Source organism: Schistocerca nitens, chromosome 4 (genome assembly GCF_023898315.1).
Source record: "Schistocerca nitens isolate TAMUIC-IGC-003100 chromosome 4, iqSchNite1.1, whole genome shotgun sequence".
Classification (NCBI taxonomy): Eukaryota; Metazoa; Arthropoda; class Insecta; order Orthoptera; family Acrididae; genus Schistocerca; species Schistocerca nitens.
This window is the reverse complement of record NC_064617.1, coordinates 194,997,788-195,019,920: the sequence shown is the minus strand read 5'-3', so window position 1 is coordinate 195,019,920 and position 22,133 is coordinate 194,997,788. Positions and strand designations below refer to the sequence as shown.

Genomic DNA, 22,133 nt, shown 5'->3' with positions numbered 1-22,133 from the left:
ACACAGTGAGATTTTCTGCTGCTTGTCTTCATGCTTGCCAACCCCTACCTTGAACAGCAAAGTTTTTAGATCTCTCCCCAAGTAGAATGTTTGGAGCATTATGTGCAGGGCCCTCCAACCATCTTGAATTTTGATGATTTTACAATTAGACAAAATTTGGCGTGATACTCAAACAAGGTCATCCAATAACCTTATCAATCAATGCCATGGTGTTATAACTGCTTGCATAAGTGCTAGAGGTGGACCAATGTGTTATTGATTTGCTGAATTTGTGAAGTTCTTTCTCTTGAATAAATCATCCAATTTTTCTGCAACTGTAATCATCTGTATCTCTGTACATGTTCTTTGCATCTATTGATTTCTGTCCCATTTTTATGATTCCCTTGTGATGGGTAATTTTTTTCTCTTTGAGTGTATTTCTGCTTTCAAAGAAGCTATTATAAGCAAACAGATGATATAACAGTGGGCTCACTCTTACCCCCTTGCGAGCATAAATGTTCATGTACAAGTGGGAAAGTGATTTTTTGGTTGTGACAAGTGCGCATAGTGAAAATTATCGTGAGGCAAAAGTGTTCCTAGTCAGAGACATGCAATACATGTCGTTCGGTGATCACGTGACCACTAATGTGTTTATTATTTGTTTTTCCTTGTTGCTTTGTGTATCTAGAGGTATCACTCTTTCACATTTTTCTGTATCCAACATTCTTTAAATGTGGGAAATAAGAGTCTTTTTATAAGACATAGCATTTATTGGTGACCCTGATGTTTGAAAGACACATGCACTGGTTACAATGTGAGTAGTAAGAAACACCCCCGCTGTATGACGTGATCTAGGCTCAACTGCACCACAACGTAAACATGTAAGAGCCACTCCATCTGCGAGGGTTTGATCTACGAGGTTTAGCATATTGGTAAAACAGTGCTCTTGCGTTTGGAATGTATGAGGTTAAACCCCTATCCTTTCAACTGATTCATTAAATCGTTTCAAGAGCGTACCAGAGAGTTTATTCAATAATTTCAGTTACTTCCTCTATTGTAGGCTAATTGAGATGGTGCCCCCATCTAATAATCATGACATTGGTGGAATAGAAAACCCTAACCCATGTTAATGATTATTACTGTTTAATACCACTTCACCAAAGGTACCCAGCACTTTGGTATCGGATATTTTGTGGTTTTGTAAGGTTATTAAACTAATTAGGGCTGTTGAGCTGTTAAAATTTTTGTTGAATACAATGATATGCCTCTTCCTGGCCCACTCCTCTCTGGATGAGAGAGGGTGAGACATTGCGACATCCACTCTATAACAACAAAAGTTATTGTTCTATTATTTTATCACAGTTTATTTAGAATTGGGGAATGAGCTTAGTTTTACATCTTCTGAGTAGGAATTTTGTAGACATTACATGAGAACATCTCTGGAATTCACTTTATTTCCAAGGAAAACCTCCAGAACCTTAGCTGGAGCTGCTGGCACACTCTTACTAGGTCTGCCTGAAGTGCATCCAACATAGTGGCACATATGGCATGCAATATCTGTTCAATCAGATGTGAGATGGCTGGGGCGACCATGTCAAGTCATCTTCATTGCCTGCCTATTTGGTCTTACCTGATCAGTGTGCCAGTCAAGACCGCCACCTAACTCACTCATGTGTTCCACTGCCACTGGCAAATTTGGCCAGCCGCTTGTGTGGCAATCGTGCCACTGCTGGCAGTATTTTGCACTGTAAGTTGCCAGACACTGACTCCTGCATTGCTCACTTGCAATTTCCCACACTGCAACCAATGGCAGAGTCCGCTGTTAACTTGTGGAACAGACAACTGGCTGCCTGCATGCCTTCATCCTGTCTGTTCAGCTGAGATGCAACAACTTTGGTGCACTTAACTCCCTAGCAGACTCTTCTGGGACTGTTATCAAATTTTTCTTGACATTTTCCTGTCATTTGCCTTATTCATGATATGTCTGTGATCTGAAACCAGTGTGCCATGTCTGGTCCACCATAGCCCACACACATGGAAGGGTCATCTTTCTTGTCATAGGTGTACAAGTCATGGTTCTCTGCCACATGTTGGTAGCAGGTGGCAGTACTTTGCTATGTTGCCAGACTCTGGCACATGAAGCACTCTTAATTCAGTGCCCAGATCAGTAGGGAGAAGATCAGTTCTTACAGAGAAGTAGTGTCTCTATCTTGTAGACGTCACCATCTGGAGTGTCCCCCTGAGCTGTTTCCACAACGAAATTTAAGTCTGGCAACTTGTTCTTGTTTGTTCAGTTAAGTGCTTTTATGGCTGCATCATGGAAACTGCTAGCATCCAGTCCTTCCCAGTGCAACTAGATGGTCATGATCCAAGGAACTCCTCCTATGAGAGCTTTTGTGACCACTGCTCTGAGTTTGGTGGCTTCTTAATTGGACCTAACCCTACGTACATTTCTATATCGCTTCAGAAGGCTTTTAGATATGTTGTTCAGCATAATGTTGTCACTTGGTTGCTCAGAGACTTGATGTTAAGCTCAAATGTAGTGAGTTTCTGCAGATCCTTTCAGAAAAACACCCACTTATTGTCATGTAATGGATGTGAAAAGATGGAGCAGGCTTCATGGAGTCATCACAGTTCACCTTGATTTGGGTCTGGTCTGTGGACTGCTTGTGCTTTTCCAGTGTTCACATGTAGATTGCAAGCATAGAAAGGTCAATAACAGGACAAGAGCCTTTTGGGATGCTACATTTTAGGTTCCAAGTTTAGCCCTACATTTGCCAATTCCATGTTAAAAACCTGCAGTTGACGAATGTAGGCGAAGCTTCACCTGCATTGGGCATGTTATTAATGCTATAATTTTTAATTACCCAAGTTAAATATTATAGTTTTCACTGCTGAAAGAATTGACAAGAACAGAGAAACTGACATCACAATAAATTTTCTTGCTTAGCTCTTCCAGAACAGTTTAAGTAAATAATAATTTTACCATTTATAAATTTCTTTCAGTGATATTTGAAATTATTTTTTGTGTTTCCACAGAAACGTGCAAGCCATGTCCGATGTAAAAACACATATTGGTTATGCAAGAGCATGGGTGCGACTGTCTCTGGAGAAGAAGCTGCTCTCACGTCACTTGCGAACTCTCTTGTCAGATACTGCTCTTCTGAGGTCAGTGTCATACGCGTTCAAGATATTTGTTACTGTGTATGTAGCCAGATGTAGATATTCTGTTTCAATACAGTACTGTTTTCTTGATGTACATTTAAACACTGTGATGACAGATGAGTATGAGATGTGTGATTTTTTAAAAATAATTAATATATCTCTCATTTTTCTTAATTTGATGTTTCCTGAAGATGATGAAAAATGTATGTTACAGTGACAGTATTGTGTATGTTGTACTTTGAATTTTAGAAAGCTTTATCGATTTGTATGACTATGTAACTGCTCTTCTTTTCTGTTTATAGGAGCCTTTACAAGAGATATGCATTTCTTCGTTGTGAAGACGAGAAGGAACAGTTCCTATGTCACCTCCTAACTCTGAATGCAGTGGACTATTTCTGCTTCACAAATACATATACAAATACTAGTAAGTTAATTCTGACAATACAGGTTGTCGTTCTATATGTTTCACAAAATACTTCCTGTTTTATATAATTTTTGGAGTTACTCCTTTAAATTTTTCAGTTTATATTTGTCTATAAGCAAGAGGATCATTATAGCTGTATTGAAATGGTTTTGTATACTAGATAACTGCTGGGAGACTCTTGCCATGTATTTGGAAACAACAGTCATTTCATTTTTGTTTACTTTTATTAGTTTAAAAATTAATTTATTTATTTGTAATAGCATTTGAACAGTCGAACAGAGTCCTTATTGCAACCCTGATACGGTGTAAGCATCAGTGTAAAGAGGATAGTTAAAAGTTGGAGTGTTGGGATAAGACTGACTTGTTGTAGTGTCAGGATTAGTTAGTGCATTGTTAGTATACTTTATTGTCTGCATTATGATCTATATTAAGTTCTGTACTCCATTTTCATTGTTATGTAAACCCATTTTAATCAGTTAAATACTAAAGCACACACTTTGAAACTACAGACAACAACACAAAAAAATAATGTCTACAACACACTCTCTCTCTTAAAAAATAAAAAAAGAGGTTACTTGAGAGCATTTTTAATGTTGTTTTTCAACCTTATTTTCATAGTCTTTTCTTTCCCCTTCTTCTTCTTATCGTGTCGGTTGTACTGAAAAGTTGTGCAGTAAATTTTCAGTAAAATGTCATAAATAACATATTCTGACTCCATCCATTGTTATTACTTGGTTAAGCTGAGTTATTGTTTACAAAAATTTCTACAGTAATGACATTCCATCCAAAATTTCATTTGTGAAAATATGTCAGTGGTACTTAACATTATTCACTTACAAACAGAGTTCACCTAAAATGGGTTAGCATTGACTTACCACTGTTTACTTGCTGGGCTAGTTAGTTAAACAGTAATGTGAAACCTCTCAGTCTTACAAACTTAAAAGATCCGAATTGTTTCAGTTTATGATACTAAGATCTGCGTCACCACTTTTTGCAATAGTTAAGTATAACAACCTCAAAAATTAATCTATGACTTAGAACAATATAAAATTAGTTTTATTGTCACCTTACTATGGCACATGAGCAATGTTCAAGATGGCTATTAATATTCCTGCCATAACAGTGTTACATAAAACCGCATGAAGTATGGTAAGGAACACAACCTGACATTGTTTATTTCCTTATGTAGTTACTCATATTTTCCTTATTAGCAACAACTTTGGAAGTACATTTGTATTCAGGAACATAATCAAGATCTCTATCTGAGTCACACTTACATAAATTGACCTTGGATTTGAACAAATCATTCCTGATAAGCATTTTCCTATCATGAACACTGCAGATGTTGCAAATAAATCCACTTAAATCTTTAATTGTATAAAATAGCTAGTATGGTAGCTACCCAAATTATTGAGAGGGAACATTATAGTTGTATAGGAATATAATACCTAATTTGCTTTATCTGTGCATTTGTTCTAAATAAATGTTGGCAAACACTATATACTACCTTTAAAATATCTTACCATGTTTACCAAGTATGAGACGACCTTGAATATAAGACATTCTCCTTTTTTAAGAGAGTCCTTAAGAAAAAATTATTTTTAACCCTAATCAGAATTACACACTGTTTTATTGACATTAAGTATCTGCCAAAAACATCAGAATTATACCTATTTTAAACTTAAGTAACTTATTGGTTGCCTAAATTTTGATAATACAAGGGAAAAAAGAGTGATTTACATTAATTTTTATCTTCACTACCTTTTTTGCTTACTAAGCTTGTTTTCTGTGGTATCACTGTTTTTATTCATCATCCTGATAGCATAACTGTGAAATTTGTATCTTCACTGTCAAAAATATTTTGCTATTTCTTTCAGATACATTGTGATATGTGATGTTGTGATTGTGGTGGAGCCTGAGGAAACTGCTGTTTTCTGCCGACTTCACATCAGATTTCACTTCTATACTGAATGATAATGTTACAATGTTTCTTGCTGCCAGACATATTGTTTTCCCAACGCTCTCTCACTGGCTGCACAGTACCATCAGCTGACACATACCCTTCATTCCTGCCATATGTCACAGTGAATGCCAATGAAATTACTGTTTTTTTTGCAGAAATGTATACCAGTGTTGTGTATCTGTCCAATTTTAAAGTCGTTTCAAATGGATTCAGACAAACTGTAGTTTAAACATAGTAGATGTCCATAAAAAGCCAAAGACCATGGTATAGGTTGTCGTGGTTGGCAACGTGACATAATTTGCTGCCTGCTCGCTACTGCCCTCCCTGCACCTATCGTATTTCTCAGCCAAGCTGGTTTCACTGTTCCTCCTCCACCCTATCAGTAATGCTCTGCTTGAGCAACTGTGGCATACAGGCCGCAGTATCTTCTACCATGCAGGTCATATTCAACAACATTAACTACTACATAAATAAAAGATTGCAACCACAATTCAGTGAAATTCTCAAACGTTCGTTCATCCTGTGGTCTAGTGATGACTGTTGGTACTACTTCCACAGTAGGTTTTGCTGCTGTAATTTATTCTTGTGATAACAGTTACAGGCAGTTTAAAGTGTTTTTTTAGACGTTTTGGATTCTGGGATTAATTTTCTTTCTTGATTCATTTGATTGTCATCATCATGTTCTAAAGGTGATTAAAAGGTGGTGACGTTTTTCCCAGTACTCTAATATGTGAACAATGACCGAATTTCTGATTTGAAACCCACTTGGTAAATCATTACAGATCTCAATAATCACATAAATTATTGACTTTAATTCAGATTCAAGTATTGTTTTTGAAGGATAACATTTTTGCCTTTCAATGTTCACCTCACTTAAAAAGCACGACAAGTATGTGTATACAGTATCCATTTTATATGAGAACTTCTATTGCATACCTGTTCAAATACAACAAGAATTTGTAAGATGATAGCATTAAATTCTATGTCCTCCTATGTTTCAGAAAATTAACATATTTTAAGCAGAGCAATAGATTGTTGTTGTGGGTAGTTCATAGTTTCTCGCTTATCCCTTGCATGAGCACCATGAGCATGTTAGTCAAGTGCCACATGACTGATTGAGCAAGGTCGATACTGCATCGAGAACTTCAGTATGTAAGGAAATCTCAAACCTGTCAAAGTGCGAGTATCATTTGTCCTGCCTACCCTTCTGAATTCTTCAAAATAAATCTGCACATGACCTCAATAGCCCGAGTTTCATTTTTAAATGTCAGACAGCCCTATATCAATCTATTAAGCAATGTAAAAACATTGACCTCAGCAGCAATAGTTTAATATGTGCATGTAAGACAACTCCATCGTTTTTGAATGACAGATTTGGGAAAAAAACCTTGTCTTCTAATCCAGTGTACTTATTTTCCTAGTTTTGCACTGTACTTCAATTGCTAGTGAAGTTTGTAGCATTGGTATTGTCACAGAAGAAGCTGAGTAGCATCATGGTGTAGTGGTTATGATACTAAACTGTTGCATGGAGGGTTGTGAGTTCAAAACTCACCTGGACTGTACAATTTTAATTTCTATATTCAGTTCGAGTACATTCTAGAAGTATCCACAAATGTCAAGAATCATTGTACTGGAATGTTCTGTAGCTTTATATATACTGTATGTGTTCTGGCCAGAGGCAGTTTGAGCCATGCTCTTGTATGTGCAAGTGCTGAATAAACCTTCATTAAGTGAAGTTAGTGTTCATCATTCATCTGATTACACCTTCTTCTATGTGACGTTATTCTGGTGGAGGCGCCGGGTATCGGAACTTGTGATAGTGCACATTATCAACTACACAGTGGTGAGAAACCTGTGTTCGAGCCATATTCAACAGATCGCAGTCTATTGGAGACAGCAGAGGAAGAGGACATTACGATGACAGCAACTGTGTGCCACCACATGACACATACTTCCAGGTTCTCTGGTGACGATGGTCAAGATCCAAACAAGTGGCTGAAGGTATATGAGCGTATAGCCAAATTTAACAAATGGGATGACACCGTGTGTTTGGCTAACGTATTTTTCTACTTGGAGGGCACTGCTGAGCATTGGTATGAGAACAACGAGGAGAATTTCACAAGCTGGGAAGTATTCCAGGCGGAACTGCGCAAATATTTTGGCGACTCACAACGACAGAAGTGGAAGGCTGAAGATAAATTAAAGTGCAGGGCCCAGTGTCCAGGAGAAACTACAGTGTCCCACATTCAAGACATGTTGGAGCTGTGTAAAATAATGGATCCTAGAATGAAGGAGCAAGATAAGGTTGCACATCTCATGAAGGGTGTTGCTGAGGATATATCATGCCCTACTCCTGACGGAGGTTTCAGCAGCAGACGACTTCATAAAATGGTGCCAGTATATTGAGACAATGCATTAAAATAGAATTACACGCAAGAAGTTTGAACGGCTTCCAAACATCGTATCAATGTCTGTGATGGAGGAAGGAACTGATATCACAAGTGTTCTTCATCAGATAGTGAGAAAGGAAGTTCAGAAGGCACTCGGATTGCACGGCGAGCAAAAAAACAGAGATTCTTCAACAAGTCATAAAGGAGGAAGTGGAACAGACATTGAACCTAATCTCTCGTCCTTCATTTCCCTTTAAAATGGTGAAAAGTCGAGACCCAGGCGAAGTTATGTTCCAACAATGCCACATGAGGAACCTGTATGGGCATAAAGGAAGACTGACATCTGGAGGACCCAGGATAACCAACCAGTATGTTTTCACTTTGGACAACCGGGACATGTGGTGCCCTGCTGTTGAGAAAGGCGGTAGATATTTGATGATGTCCACGCCAGAAGCCAGCAGACTGATCTTAGCTGACGCCAGCTCGGAGACGACAAAGATGAACAAGATGGTGTGGGTGCAGGACGACGTAGGTCACCATCGCAGCAAGCTAGCCACTGGAGAGGACGCTCCCTAACATGCCGATCAAGGTCTCCATCACTGTTTCGAAGCTCCAGCCGATCACCTAGCCGCCGCAACCTGGAAAACTAAAGGGTGCGACCTTCCTTGGAGGTGAGGCCACCGAAGAGAAAAATCCTCTGCCGTCGATCACTACAATAATGATAGGAAATTATGTTGATATCCTCACGGATGGCTGACCAGCCCAACTCTTGTGGACTCTGGGACTCTGGACCATCATATTCAGTCATTTCGGAAAAGTACCGTCGCCAGTTGCAGAAAACCATATTCGTCGACAACAAAACATCTCTGCTGAAGGTGGCTAATGGGAAATATGCAAAAGCTGCAGGAAGATGTGTCGTTCATGTGGGTATAAGTGGCCATACACAGCCCTTAGAATTCATTGTACTACAAGAGTGTAGTCATGACATCATTTTTGGATGGGACTTTTTGAAAGCTTCTCAGGCAATTATAGATTGTGGTCGCTTGAAGATTATGCTAAACAAGATGAGATACTGCGGACAGGAAGATGTGTCCATCCGAGTGTGTGGAGACTATGTGTGCTGGATGAAGTGATCATTCCTACAGTCAGCGCTAGAAAGGTGACTGTCATGTGTCATGCCATGCATCAACCCTTTTTATCTTGTAGTGGAATGTAAGAGAAGCATTCCACTGAAGACTTACTTGGTCATCCCAGCCTCTGTCGTCTCATTTAACAACAGATTCGGTGAATTGTGGATAGTTAACTGTCGCCGAGAACCGCAGAGATCCTTCCAAGACGCATGTGCGTAGCAAACGCTGAGCTGTTAATTGAAGAAAGCTGAGAGTCATAGAAACCTCCCATGCCGAGCCTGTGGGCGAAATTAGTGCTACCACTATGGGACAAGATGTTCTAGCTCGACTATCACCAGATCTCACTAACGTACAACAGAAGAAGCTACTTGCCATTCTTCAAGAGTTCTCTGAATGCTTCAATACATAGGTGAAGAGCAAATTAGACAAATCGACGGTGAAGCACTGGATTAGCACTGGAGACCATCAACCAATAAGCCAGAGAGCATACCACTTGTCAGCAATGGAATGTCGAATAATTTGCGATGAGGTAGAGAGAATGATGAAATATGACATCATTTAGCCTTCGCAGAGCCCATGATCGTCACCAGTGGTCCTTGTCAGGAAGAAGGATGGCAGTTGGCGCTTTTGTGTTGATTGCAGGAAGCTTAATAAGATAAATAAAAAGGACGTTTACCCTTTTCCACGAACTGATGATAGACTAGATTGTCAGAAGGGGACTAAGTTTTTTCTCAACCATGGACATGTACTTGGGATACTGGCAAATCGAAGTAGATGAGGGTGATCATGAGAAAACTGCATTCATCTCTCCGGAGGGCCTGTATGAGTTTAAGGTAATGCCGTTTGGTTTGTGTAATGCACCAGCAACTTTTGAACAGATGATGGATAATCTTTTAAGGTGGACAATGTGGCTTTGTTATTTAGATGACATTATAGTGTTCTCAGAGACATTTGATAAACATAAAAAAATACTGAGGGCCATTCTTAAGTGTCTCCAACAAGACAGACTGAAACTTAATCCAAGAAAGTGTCTCTTTGGAGCAAAAGAAATCAGAATACTGGGACATCTTGTGTCAAACGAAGGTGTGTGGCCAGCCTCAGAAAAGGTGAGATCTATAATGGAATTTCCTATTCTTAAAAGTATTAGAGATGTTAGAAACTTCCTCAGATTATGTATATTATTACCGTTGTTTTATCAAAGACTTTTGTATCAAATCCTGGCCACTCCAAGAGTTGTTAAAAGCCGATGCTAAATTTATCTGGGGTGGTGCTCAACAATCTTCTTTCGATGTGCTGCAAAAAGCTCTGATGACTGACGCTGTACTTGGTCTGTATGATGTGAGAGCACCTACAGAACTACATACAGATGCCAGCAGGTATGGGATCAGTGCTGTTCTGGTGCAAATTTCGGATGGAAAAGAGAAGGTTATAGCCTATGCTTCTAGGACACTTACAAAAGCTCAGAGAAACTACTCAACTACAGAAAGAGAATGTCTTGCTGTGATCTGGACCATGTGCAAATTTCGACAGTATCTCTATGGAAGGCCATTCACAGTTTTTACAGACCATCATTCACTTTGCTGGTTGACAGGTCTTAAGGATCCAACAGGATGACTCTCCAGGTGGGCACTATGTCTTCATTACCATAGTGTACAAAAGTGGAAGAAAACACTTAAGATGCCAAAAGTCTCTCAAGAAACACTGTGCAAGTCAATCAAGACTTTGATGAAGATACTGAGCAGAAGAAGGGAAGGATGCCAAGATATCTCAAATTTTGCCTTAATTCGGCCAGAGGATGTGAAAGGACAATTCAAGGTAGTTAATGAATTACTTTGGAAGAAAAACTTTGATCCGTTTGCAAAGAGGTGGCTGCCAGTGGTTCCTAAACACATGTGCTTAGATGTTCTACAGAAATTCCATGACACACCTGAGGCTGAACATATAGGATTTATTAAGACATACAATAGGATCTGCAAGAGATTTTTCTGGCCAGGTTTATTTTGGTGTGTCCGTCACTATGTGTCGCTCTGTCAAGAGTGCCAGAGGAGAAAAGCAGTTCCTCAGAAACCACGCCGACTCACACCAATTCCACCAGTCTTTCCAGCGTGTTGGGATTGACCTACTTGGATGATTTCCAACATTTGCTAGTGGCAATAGATGGATTATTGTTTGCACTGATTATCTAACATGCTATGCCATTACAAAAGCCATGAAAACGGCCGAAGCATTCAAGATAGCCAAATTCATTATAGAAGACATTGTATTAAAACACGGTGCCCCAAGCTCGTTAATTATGGATCAAGGGAAAGTTTTTCAATTGAATTTTGTGTTGGAGATAAACCGACGGTGCAACATCCACAAACTAACGGGCTTACTGAACGCCTTAATAAGACCTTTGTTGATGTGCTATCAATGTTTGTCAATGTTGAGCAGAGCAACTTGGATGATATGCTACCTTTTGTGACGTTTGCCTACAACACCGTCAAACAAGATACCACAGGATTTACGCCATTTTTCATGGTGCATAGGAGTGAGGCGACTACGATGATGGAAACCGTGTTTTCGTTACATCCTGATGATGTGGACAACGACTACATCGGCCAGGTGTTAACCAGAGCTGAGGAAGCTCGGCGGTTAGCTCGACTCCACACGCTGCAGGCTCAAGAAAACGATTGCCGAAGGTACGACGCAAGCCACCGCCCTGTTGTCTACCAGCCTGGTGACCTCGTCTGGATCTTCACTCATGTTCGGAAGGATGATCTCTCTGAGAAGCTCCTCGGACACTACTTTGGACCTTATAAGGCTGTAAGACAGTTGTCTGATGTTACTTATGAAGTTGAAGATGACGAAAGATCAGAGATACGGTCCCTATAAGGATCCTGCAACCCAGGGTAAATTCGAAGCTCCAGCGACAGGCAGCAAGCGGAAAGGTGACAAAGAGCGTAAAGGCAAAAGAAGTTCTCAGAAGATCACCGCCAGGGTGAGAATCTGTCATCAGGAATAGGAGTATGCAGGACCGTGACTCGTTCCCGGACTAGGACAGCGTAACACCAAGACGCTGTTCTCTTAAGGAGGGAGCAATGTCGCAGATGATGCTGAGTAGAAGCGTGGTGTAGTGGTTGTGATACTAAACTGTTGCATAGAGGGTCGTGAGTTCAAACCTCACCTGGACTGTACAGTTTTAATTTCTGTATTCGGTTTGAGTACATTCTAGAAGTATCCACAAATGTCAAGAATCATTGTACTGGAATGTTCTGTAGCTGTATATATACTGTAAGTGTTCTGGCAGGAGGCCGTTCGATTCGCACTCTTGTATGTGCAAGTTCTGAGTAAACCTTCATTAAGTGAAATTAGTGTTCGTCATTCATCTGATTACATCTTCCTCTACATGACAGTATAGTTGAGTGTTTTGCATTTAATGTTGTTTCCAGAAATGCCATACCGTGTGGTGATATTCCCATCTCGTAAAGCTAGTGCTTCCACTACTACAGCCAATGTATGGGTGGCAGTCTCTGGGACACTTGGAGAAACGTCGCATGTTCCTGTACCACGAGGTTCCTTGGAGTTTGTTTTTCATGTAAGCATTGTAAACAGTTAGATTTCAGTAAGTTAAACTTAATTTTTGAACACTGTTTACTTCTATAAACTTTAGGACAGCATGGTATATGTTATTTTATTGTTTTCTTGCATAAACATGCTGTGATTAACTGTTGGTTCCTTCTTAATAATGAAGCAACCATTGAAAATCTATGGTAACATGTTAATAATACCAGCAAATACCAAAATGTCATGGAGTCATACTTGAAAACAATATTCTTTTCCTTCTTCTTCAAACCATGAGCAATATTCTACAGTTTGTAGCAGTTGTTAAAACTGTTCCTTGATTTCATGTTACAGAGAATTTATGATAAATGATTGTAAACATCATATTAGTATGCACTTTCACTATAACACACGGCAACACATTGATTTATTGGAAAGTAAATAAAGCAGTAGTTGTATTTTCATACTGCATATGGCATAGCCCAGCAAAGTATGTGAATGGCAGTACTATCTCATGATGTGTTTTGGAAAAAAATATGGAGATCTATTCGTATTATCAGTGCTAATGAAAACCGCAACAAAAATGAGAATTTTCACCATTACAGCCCCATTTACAATGAGGGATTATAACTGTACATGATGCATGGACATCTTGAGAACACTGAAGACCATGTTTTATTGATAGAAAGACAAAAAATAAAGAGAGATTCAGTAATATTAAAAGAAACTGTTTAATTACTGATGATTTGCTAGTTTGTTCCTTGTTCTGTTGTTGTTACAGTGTTGTAATTGCTCAACACAACTGGCTGCATGCATCATGTGGCAATACTTAACTTAAAAAATACACTATTCGTACTTCAGGCTCACACTGTGTTTGTCAGGATGTATAACACTCCTGACCAGCACAATCTCTCTTTATTGCATGATAATATCTGATAGCAATGAAAAAGTCTTTACATTGAGTATAGGGTCATTTTACTTTGTAAATAATCATTACAGCTACAGAGGCTTAAAATTATGGTTTATTGCCAATGCAGCACAAGAACCTGGGCCTACTGACAACGCTTCGTATTGGGCATGACAACAGTGGTCCATCACCAAGATGGATGATAGAACATGTAGTAGTCAGGAATGAAATTGCAGGCCATACATATAAGTAAGTTCTCCAGAACATATTTTTATTTTTCTGGCACTATGACATTTATTTACTATTCATCCTTAATCTTATGTTTTATTTTCTACAATTACCTTAGTGTGTGAGATGTTTATGTTTGATGTAAGTTAACTATTTTGTAATGATAATTGAATGTAAAACTTTTTTCATATAACAATGAAAACAATCAATTATTAATAAAATTATTTAATTGGACAGATAAAAAATCTACTGACCAAGCGGCGGCAGAACACACACTAAAAGACTGTTGTGATTGGCAAGTATTTGGAGCTAGTGGCTCCTTCTGCAGGCAGAAGGGTTGAAGGGGAAAGAAGAAGGGTGAAGGAAAGGGACTGGAGAGATCTAGGAAAAGGGGTAGATTTTGGGAAAGTCACCCAGAACTGGAGGTCAGGGGAGACTTACCGTACAGGATGAGAAGGTAAGAGCTATTGTTCGGGACTCCATCAGATGAGATTTGAAAACCTGAATGCTTAAGGTGGGAGACAGGGTAATATGCAAGAAAGAGATTACTACTAAAACAACGTGCACGAGTTAATATGAGTTAGAAGCGAAGTACATTGTATGTATTAGAGTTGGGAGGGGGTGGTGAAAAATAGATGAGAAACACAGTGAAAGATGTAGAAAACTAAAATGGAGTGAGGCAAAGAGTAGTTGTAGTGAAGAAAAGCTGAGATGGAAGAAATTAATGTAAACTAAGCCCAGGTGGGTGGCGAGAACCAAGGACATGTTGTAGTGCTAGTTCCCAATTGCAGAGTTCTGAGAAACTTGTGTCTGGCTGAAGAACCCAGATGGCACGTGTGGTGAAACAGACGCCAAGGTCATGAATGTCATGTTGTAGAGCATACCCTGCAACAGGATATTGCAGATTGCCAGTATATACCCTCTGCCTATGCCCTTTAATCCGAATTGATAATTTGATGGTAGTCATGCCAATGTAGAAGGCTGAACAGTGTTTACATAATAACTGGTATATGCCGTGTCATTTCGCAGGTGGCTCTCCCTTTGATAGTATATGTTTTTCAGTTACAGGGCTATTACAGGTGATGGCAGTACGGTGTATAGGGCAAGTCTTGCAGCTTGCCAATCACAACAGTCTTTTTATGTGTGTGTTCTGCCACTGCTTGGTGAGCAGATTTTTTATCTCTCCAGTTAAATAACTGTTTTTTATACCTACAGGTAGAGTGCAAAGTGGTAACTTGATATAAAGTGAGGTCCACATAACAACACACACAAAATAAAATGGAACATAAATCTTGACTTCAGAGATCATATCTGGAGAGTATAAAATTATATAAAATTACTACATATTAATATTTGTTTAAATGGCAACTAGTTGGCAGAACTGACTTTAGTAACTCAAGAAAGATACAACTTCAATATTTTTCCCTTAAAAAAAGGAAGGGGGAGGGCAGGGGGGGGGGATAGATGGAATTTACACAGATATTGTTAAAATAATGTTGATACAAGGAAGAATGAATGTCTAATGTTTATTGCCGTGGGCCAGTAAAATACTGTAAAGGAAAATAGAGACAAGAGAAGTTAATCAAAGTGTGAAAATAAAGACAGACTTGTAAAATTAGCAACATACTGAACAATACTGGTAGTGCATAATATATGAAAATGTAAAGAAATTCACAAATTTGCTCCACACTCTAAATTTCCCGTATTAGGTAAGCTGTTATTACTATACTGATGTTTCAGGGAGCTTTCACTAAGTAACAAAAGAAGAGAAGAAACTCTTCATTTGTGTGCTCTTGTTGTGTGTAGTTTCTTTATAATTGTTAGTGGTATTTCACAGCTGTTAGTGCAACTACAATAAAATGTGTATTTTGTTACCAAAGATCTCATTGTTGTGTTGTTGTTCTGGTCTTCAGTCCTGAGACTGGTTTGATGCAGCTCTCCATGCTACTCTATCCTGTGCAAGCTTCTTCATCTCCCAGTACCTACTGCAACCTACATCCTTCTGAATCTGCTTAGTGTATTCATCTCTTGGTCTCCCTCTACGATTTTTACCCTCCACGCTGCCCTCCAATGCTAAATTTGTGATCCCTTGATGCCTCAAAACATGTCCTAACAACCGATCCCTTCTTCCAGTCAAGTTGTGCCACAAACTTCTCTTCTCCCCAATCCTATTCAATACCTCCTCATTAGTTACGTGATCTACCCACCTTATCTTCACCATTCTTCTGTAGCACCACATTTCGAAAGCTTCTATTCTCTTCTTGTGCAAACTAGTTATCGTCCATGTTTCACTTCCATACATGGCTACACTCCATACAAATACTTTCAGAAACGACTTCCTGACACTTAAATCTATACTCGACGTTAACAAATTTCTCTTCTTCAGAAACGATTTCCTTGCCATTGCCAGTCTACATTTTATATCCTCTCTACTTCGACCATCGTCAGTTATTTTACTCCCTAAATACCAAAACTCCTTTACTACTTTAAGTGTCTCATTTCCTAATCTAATTCCCTCAGAATCACCCGATTTAATTCGACTACAGTCCATTATCCTCGTTTTGCTTTTGTTGATGTTCATCTTATATCCTCCTTTCAAGACATTGTCAATTCCGTTTAGCTGCTCTTCCAGGTCCTTTGCTGTCTCTGACAGAATTACAATGTCATCGGCGAACCTCAAAGTTTTTACTTCTTCTCCATGAATTTTAATACCTACTCCGAATTTTTCTTTTGTTTCCTTTACTGCTTGCTCAATATACAGATTGAATAACATCGGGGAGAGGCTAGAACCCTGTCTCACTCCTTTCCGAACCACTGCTTCCCTTTCATGCCCCTTGACTCTTATAACTGCCATCTGGTTTCTGTACAAATTGTAAATAGCCTTTAGCTCCCTGTATTTTACCCCTGCCACCTTCAGAATTTGAAAGAGAGTATTCCAGTCAACATTGTCAAAAGCTTTCTCTAAGTCTACAAATGCTAGAAACGTAGGTTTGCCTTTCCTTAATCTTTCTTCTATGATAAGTCTTAAGGTTAGTATTGCCTCACGTGTTCCAACATTTCTACGGAATCCAAACTGATCTTCCCCGAGGTCCGCTTCTACCAGTTTTTCCATTCGTCTGTAAAGAATTCAGCTGTGACTTATTAAACTGATAGTTCGGTAATTTTCACATCTGTCAACACCTGCTTTCTTTGGGATTGGAATTATTATATTCTTGAAGTCTGAGGGTATTTCGCCTGTCTCATACATCTTGCTCACCAGATGGTAGAGTTTTGTCATGAATGGCTCTCCCAAGGCCATCAGTAGTTCTAATGGAATGTTGTCTACTCCCGGGGCCTTGTTTCGACTCAGGTCTTTCAGTGCTCTGTCAAACTCTTCACGCAGTATCTTATCTCCCATTTCGTCTTCATCTACATCCTCTTCCATTTCCATAATATTGTCCTCAAGTACAACGCCCTTGTATAAACCCTCTATATACTCCTTCCACCTTTCTGCATTCCCTTCTTTGCTTAGAACTGGGTTGCCATCTGAGCTCTTAATATTCATACAAGTGGTTCTCTTCTCTCCAAAGGTCTCTTTAATTTTCCTGTAGGCAGTATCTATCTTACCCCTAGTGAGACAAGCCTCTACATCCTTACATTTGTCCTCTAGCCATCCCTGCTTAGCCATTTTGCACTTCCTGTCGATCTCATTTTTGAGACGTTTGTATTCCTTTCTGCCTGCTTCATTTACTGCATTTTTATATTTTCTCCTTTCATCAATTAAATTCAATATTTCTTCTGTTACCCAAGGATTCCTATTAGCCCTCGTCTTTTTACCTACTTGATCGTCTGCTGCCTTCACTACTTCATCCCTCAGAGCTACCCATTCTTCTTCTACTGTATTTCTTTCCCCCATTCCTGTCAATTGTTCCCTTATGCTCTCCCGGAAACACTCTACAAACTCTGGTTCTTTCAGTTTATCCAGGTCCCATCTCCTTAAATTCCCACCTTTTTGCAGTTTCTTCAGTTTCAATCTGCAGTTCATAACCAATAGATTGTGGTCAGTATCCACATCTGCCCCTGGAAATGTCTTACAATTTAAAACCTGGTTCCTAAATCTCTGTCTTACCATTATATTATCTATCTGATACCTTTTAGTATCTCCAGGATTCTTCCAGGTATACAACCTTCTTTTATGATTCTTGAACCAAGTGTTAGCTATGATTAAGTCATGCTCTGTGCAAAATTCTACAAGGCAGCGTCCTCTTTCATTTCTTCCCCCCAATCCATATTCACCTACTATGTTTCCTTCTCTCCCTTTTCCTACTGACGAATTCCAGTCACCCATGACTATTAAATTTTCATCTCCCTTCACTACCTGAATAATTTCTTTTATCTCTTCATACATTTCATCTATTTCTTCATCATCTGCAGAGCTAGTTGGCATATAAACTTGTACTACTGTAGTAGGCATGGGCTTTGTGTCTTTCTTGGCCACAATAATGCGTTCACTATGCTGTTTGTAGTAGCTAACCCGCACTCCTATTTTTTTATTCATTATTAAACCTACTCCTGCATTACCCCTATTTGATTTTGTATTTATAACCCTGTAATCACCTGACCAAAATTCTTGTTCCTCCTGCCACCAAACTTCACTAATTCCCACTATATCTAACTTTAACCTATCAATTTTCCTTTTTAAATTTTCTAACCTACCTGCCCGATTAAGGGATCTGACATTCCACGCTCCGATCCGTAGAACGCCAGTTTTCTTTCTCGTGATAACAATGTCCTCTTGAGTAGTCCCCGCCCGGAGATCCGAATGGGGGACTATTTTACCTCCGGAATATTTTACCCAAGAGGACGCCATCATCATTTAATCATACAGTAAAGCTGCATGTCCTTGGGAAGAATTACGGCTGTAGTTTCCCCTTGCTTTCAGCCATTCGCAGTACCAGCACAGCAAGGCCGTTTTGGTTAATGTTACAAGGCCAGATCAGTCAATCATCCAGACTGTTGCCCCTGCTACTACTGAAAAGGCTGCTGCCCCTCTTCAGGAACCACATGTTTGTCTGGCCTCTCAACAGATACCCCTCCGTTGTGGTTGCACCTACGGTATGGCCATCTGTATCACTGAGGCACGCAAGCCTCCCCACCAACGGCAAGGTCCATGGTTCATGGAGGGGAAGAAGATCTCATTATAGGAAGAAGATCTCATTATAGGTTCTAAATACATTCTCACTGCAGGAGAAAGAAACAGCCACAGTAATATAAATATAGAGCTTACTATATAATTAATACAAGGAGAAATTAAAAATATAAAAACACAAATGTAAAAAGAGAACTATAAACTCAAAAAGTAACTGATATGAATCAAAATTTAAAAGTCTAAAGGAAAGGACTGTAAGTAGAAATTAAAGTTATAACAGAAGCTAACAAAGTCAGTACTGTAGTGATAATGGTAATGCAAGAATGCACAGGGAAAAAGCCAGAGGAATTCATCACCAAAAACCACATACACAAATTAACAACAAACCCAAGAAACAGATTTCATACATATGTTAAAAACAACTCAGAAACATATAGCATACATTTTCTGACAGGGACGAAAAAAAAAGCTCTTTGAAAATGATAAGACAACAAGAAAAACCAATCAGCTAATGGAACCCATAAAAATACCATGCATGGCAATAGTGCTTTCCTGCCATGTAGAAAGTGCTGCTCTTCCTTGTATACGTTCAATATCCCCCATTAATCATATTTGATACCAGTCTCACACACCGAGCAATATCGTAGAATGGGTCACAAAAGTGTTTCGGGTGCAATCACCTTTGCAGAATGATTGCATTTCTGCACTGTTCTACCACAGAACCACAGCTTGCCATTGCTTTTCATATCACAGACCCTTTGTGTTCTTCTGTTTCCTATTCCTACAAATTGTCACTCCCAGCTATCTGTATGAGTTGACTTACTCCAACTGTTACTTGCTGATATAGGACACTACATTTCTGAACATCTAAAGAAAATTGCCAGTCTTTGCACCTCCTTGAAATGTCTGAAGATTAGACTGAATATTTGTGCAGCTTTTTTCATGTAGTAGGCCTCACTTCTTTGTATAGATAACTTGCATCTATTACATCTGTTCCATTTATTTAGAAAGCAGAAATGCTTAACTCTGTTTTTAAAAGTTCTTTACAAAGGAAAACCCAGGGGTATTGCCTCAGTTTAATTCCCATATCACTGAATAGATAAGTGAAATAGATATTAGTGTCAGTGGCATTGAGGAATAGCAGAAAAAAACTGAACAAAACCTCAGAGCCCAATGGACTCCTGATCAAACTGTATACCCAATTTGCAGCCGAGCTAGCCCCTCTGTTAACTATAATGTATCACAGATCTGTCAGACAAGAAAAGTATGCCCAGTAGTTGTAGGAAAGCATATGTCACACCCACCTGCAAGAAGGGTAGCAAATGTGATTCACAGAAGTACCGTCCAATATTGTTGATGTGCATTTGTCACAGAGTCTTAAAACATGTTCTGCATTCAAACATAAAGAGGTATCTAAAACGAAATGTCCTTTCCGTCCCAAACAGCATGGATTCTGGAAACATTGGTCATGTGAAATCCATTTCACACTTTTCTTACATGACATACTGAACCCACAGATCGAGGCAGTCAGGTAGATGCATTATTTCTTGATTTCTGAAAAGAATTTAACTCAAGACCACACTCATGATTATTATCAAAAGTATGATCATATGGGGTATCAAGTGAAATTTTTCATTGGATTGAAAATTTTTTGTTAGGGAGGATGCAGCATGTTATCTTGGATGTAGAGTCATCAACAGATGTAGATGTAACTTCAGGTGTACCCCATGGAAGTGTGTTGGGATGCTTGCTGCTCTTGTTGCGTATTAATGACCCTGCAGATGATACTAACAGTAACCTCAAACTTTTCGCATGATGTGCAGTTATCTGCAATGAAGTACAGAGTGAAAGAAGCTGAACAAATATTGTCAGATCATCACAAGATTTCAAAGTGGTGCACAGATTGGCAACTAGTTTTAAATTTTCAGAAATGTAAAATTGTACACTTTACAAAATGAAAAATGTAGTATCTCATGTTTTACGCTATAAATGAGTTACAGTTGGGATCACTAAACTCATGCAAATGCCTGGTTGCAACATTTTGTAGGGACATGAAATGTAATGATTAAACAGCTCTCTCATGGGTACAGAGAGAGAGGTGCAGAATTTTATTTATTGGTAGAACACTAGTGAAATACAATTGATCTACAATAGAGATTGCTTACAAATCACTTGTGCGACCTCTCCTAGAATATTGCTCAAGTGTGTGGGACCCCTACCAAATAGGGTCAACAGTGGATATCGATCATACGCAGAGAAGGGCAGCATGTATGGTCACAGGTTTGTTTGATCTGCAGGAGAATGTCACAGAGATGTTGAAAGAAGTAAACTGGCAGACACTTTGAAGGTAGATAACATAACTGTCCTGAGAATGTGTATTTACAAAGTTTCAATAACCAATTTTAAATGATGAATCTAGTAATAAAAAAAAAGGAAAATCCAGGATGGAATAATGAAAGTATTATGAAATGGATAGATTTCTACTCGCCATATAGAGGAGATGTTGAGTCCTGGTCAGGCACACCAAAAAGACTGCCAAACATGAGAGCTTTCGGCCAAAAGGCCTTGTTTTAAAGTAACACACACACACACACACACACACACACACACACACTAGCACAGTTCACACACACATAACCCAATGTGTGTGAGAGTTGCACCTGGATTAATGTGTGTGTGTGTGTGTGTGTGTGTGTGTGTGTGTGTGTGTGTTGTCTCCTTAAGGAGAATGCCTTTTGGCCGAAAGGTCACATGTTTAGCAGACTTTTTGGTGTGTCTCTCTGTGAATCAATATCTGCTATATATGATGCGTAGCAATCTATCCATTTTGTTGGTGTGTCTCTCTGTGAATCAATATCTGCTATATATGATGCGTAGCAATCTATCCATTTTGTAGTATTTCAATGACACTAGTACTATAATACAACCCTTTGTGTATCACTCCCAGAGGTATTTTGGGGACAAGATTAGATTAACAACACACACAAGGCATTTAAATAGTCATTCTTCTCACACTCCATACATGAATAGAACAGGAAAAAACCCTTATAACTGGTGCAATGGGATCTAACCTCTATCATGCACTTCATAGTGGTTTGCAGAGTACAAATGTAGATGTAGCTGTGGATGACTACAGTGACTGTATACCATGGAATGTCCCTCCTATCATGAACTGTACTACTATCCAGTGCATGGTCAGCTATTCTTTTAAGCTTGAGCCACAGTTCCTCAACATGCTCCTGTAGATCGTGTGTCTTGGCTATTTTATGTAAATAA

At 39.1% G+C, this 22,133-nt stretch overlaps 1 protein-coding gene across 1 annotated transcript in view; it reads left to right on the top strand.

Moving 5' to 3' along the window:
- The window catches only part of LOC126251326 (DENN domain-containing protein 5B), a 524,570-nt gene that overhangs the window by 481,768 nt on the left and 20,669 nt on the right, over positions 1 to 22,133 (top strand). The window contains exons 15-18 of the mRNA XM_049951665.1: positions 3,019 to 3,147; positions 3,447 to 3,568; positions 12,483 to 12,628; positions 13,632 to 13,750. Coding sequence (XP_049807622.1) covers positions 3,019 to 3,147; positions 3,447 to 3,568; positions 12,483 to 12,628; positions 13,632 to 13,750 — 516 coding nt within the window. The remainder of the gene's footprint in view (positions 1 to 3,018; positions 3,148 to 3,446; positions 3,569 to 12,482; positions 12,629 to 13,631; positions 13,751 to 22,133) is intronic.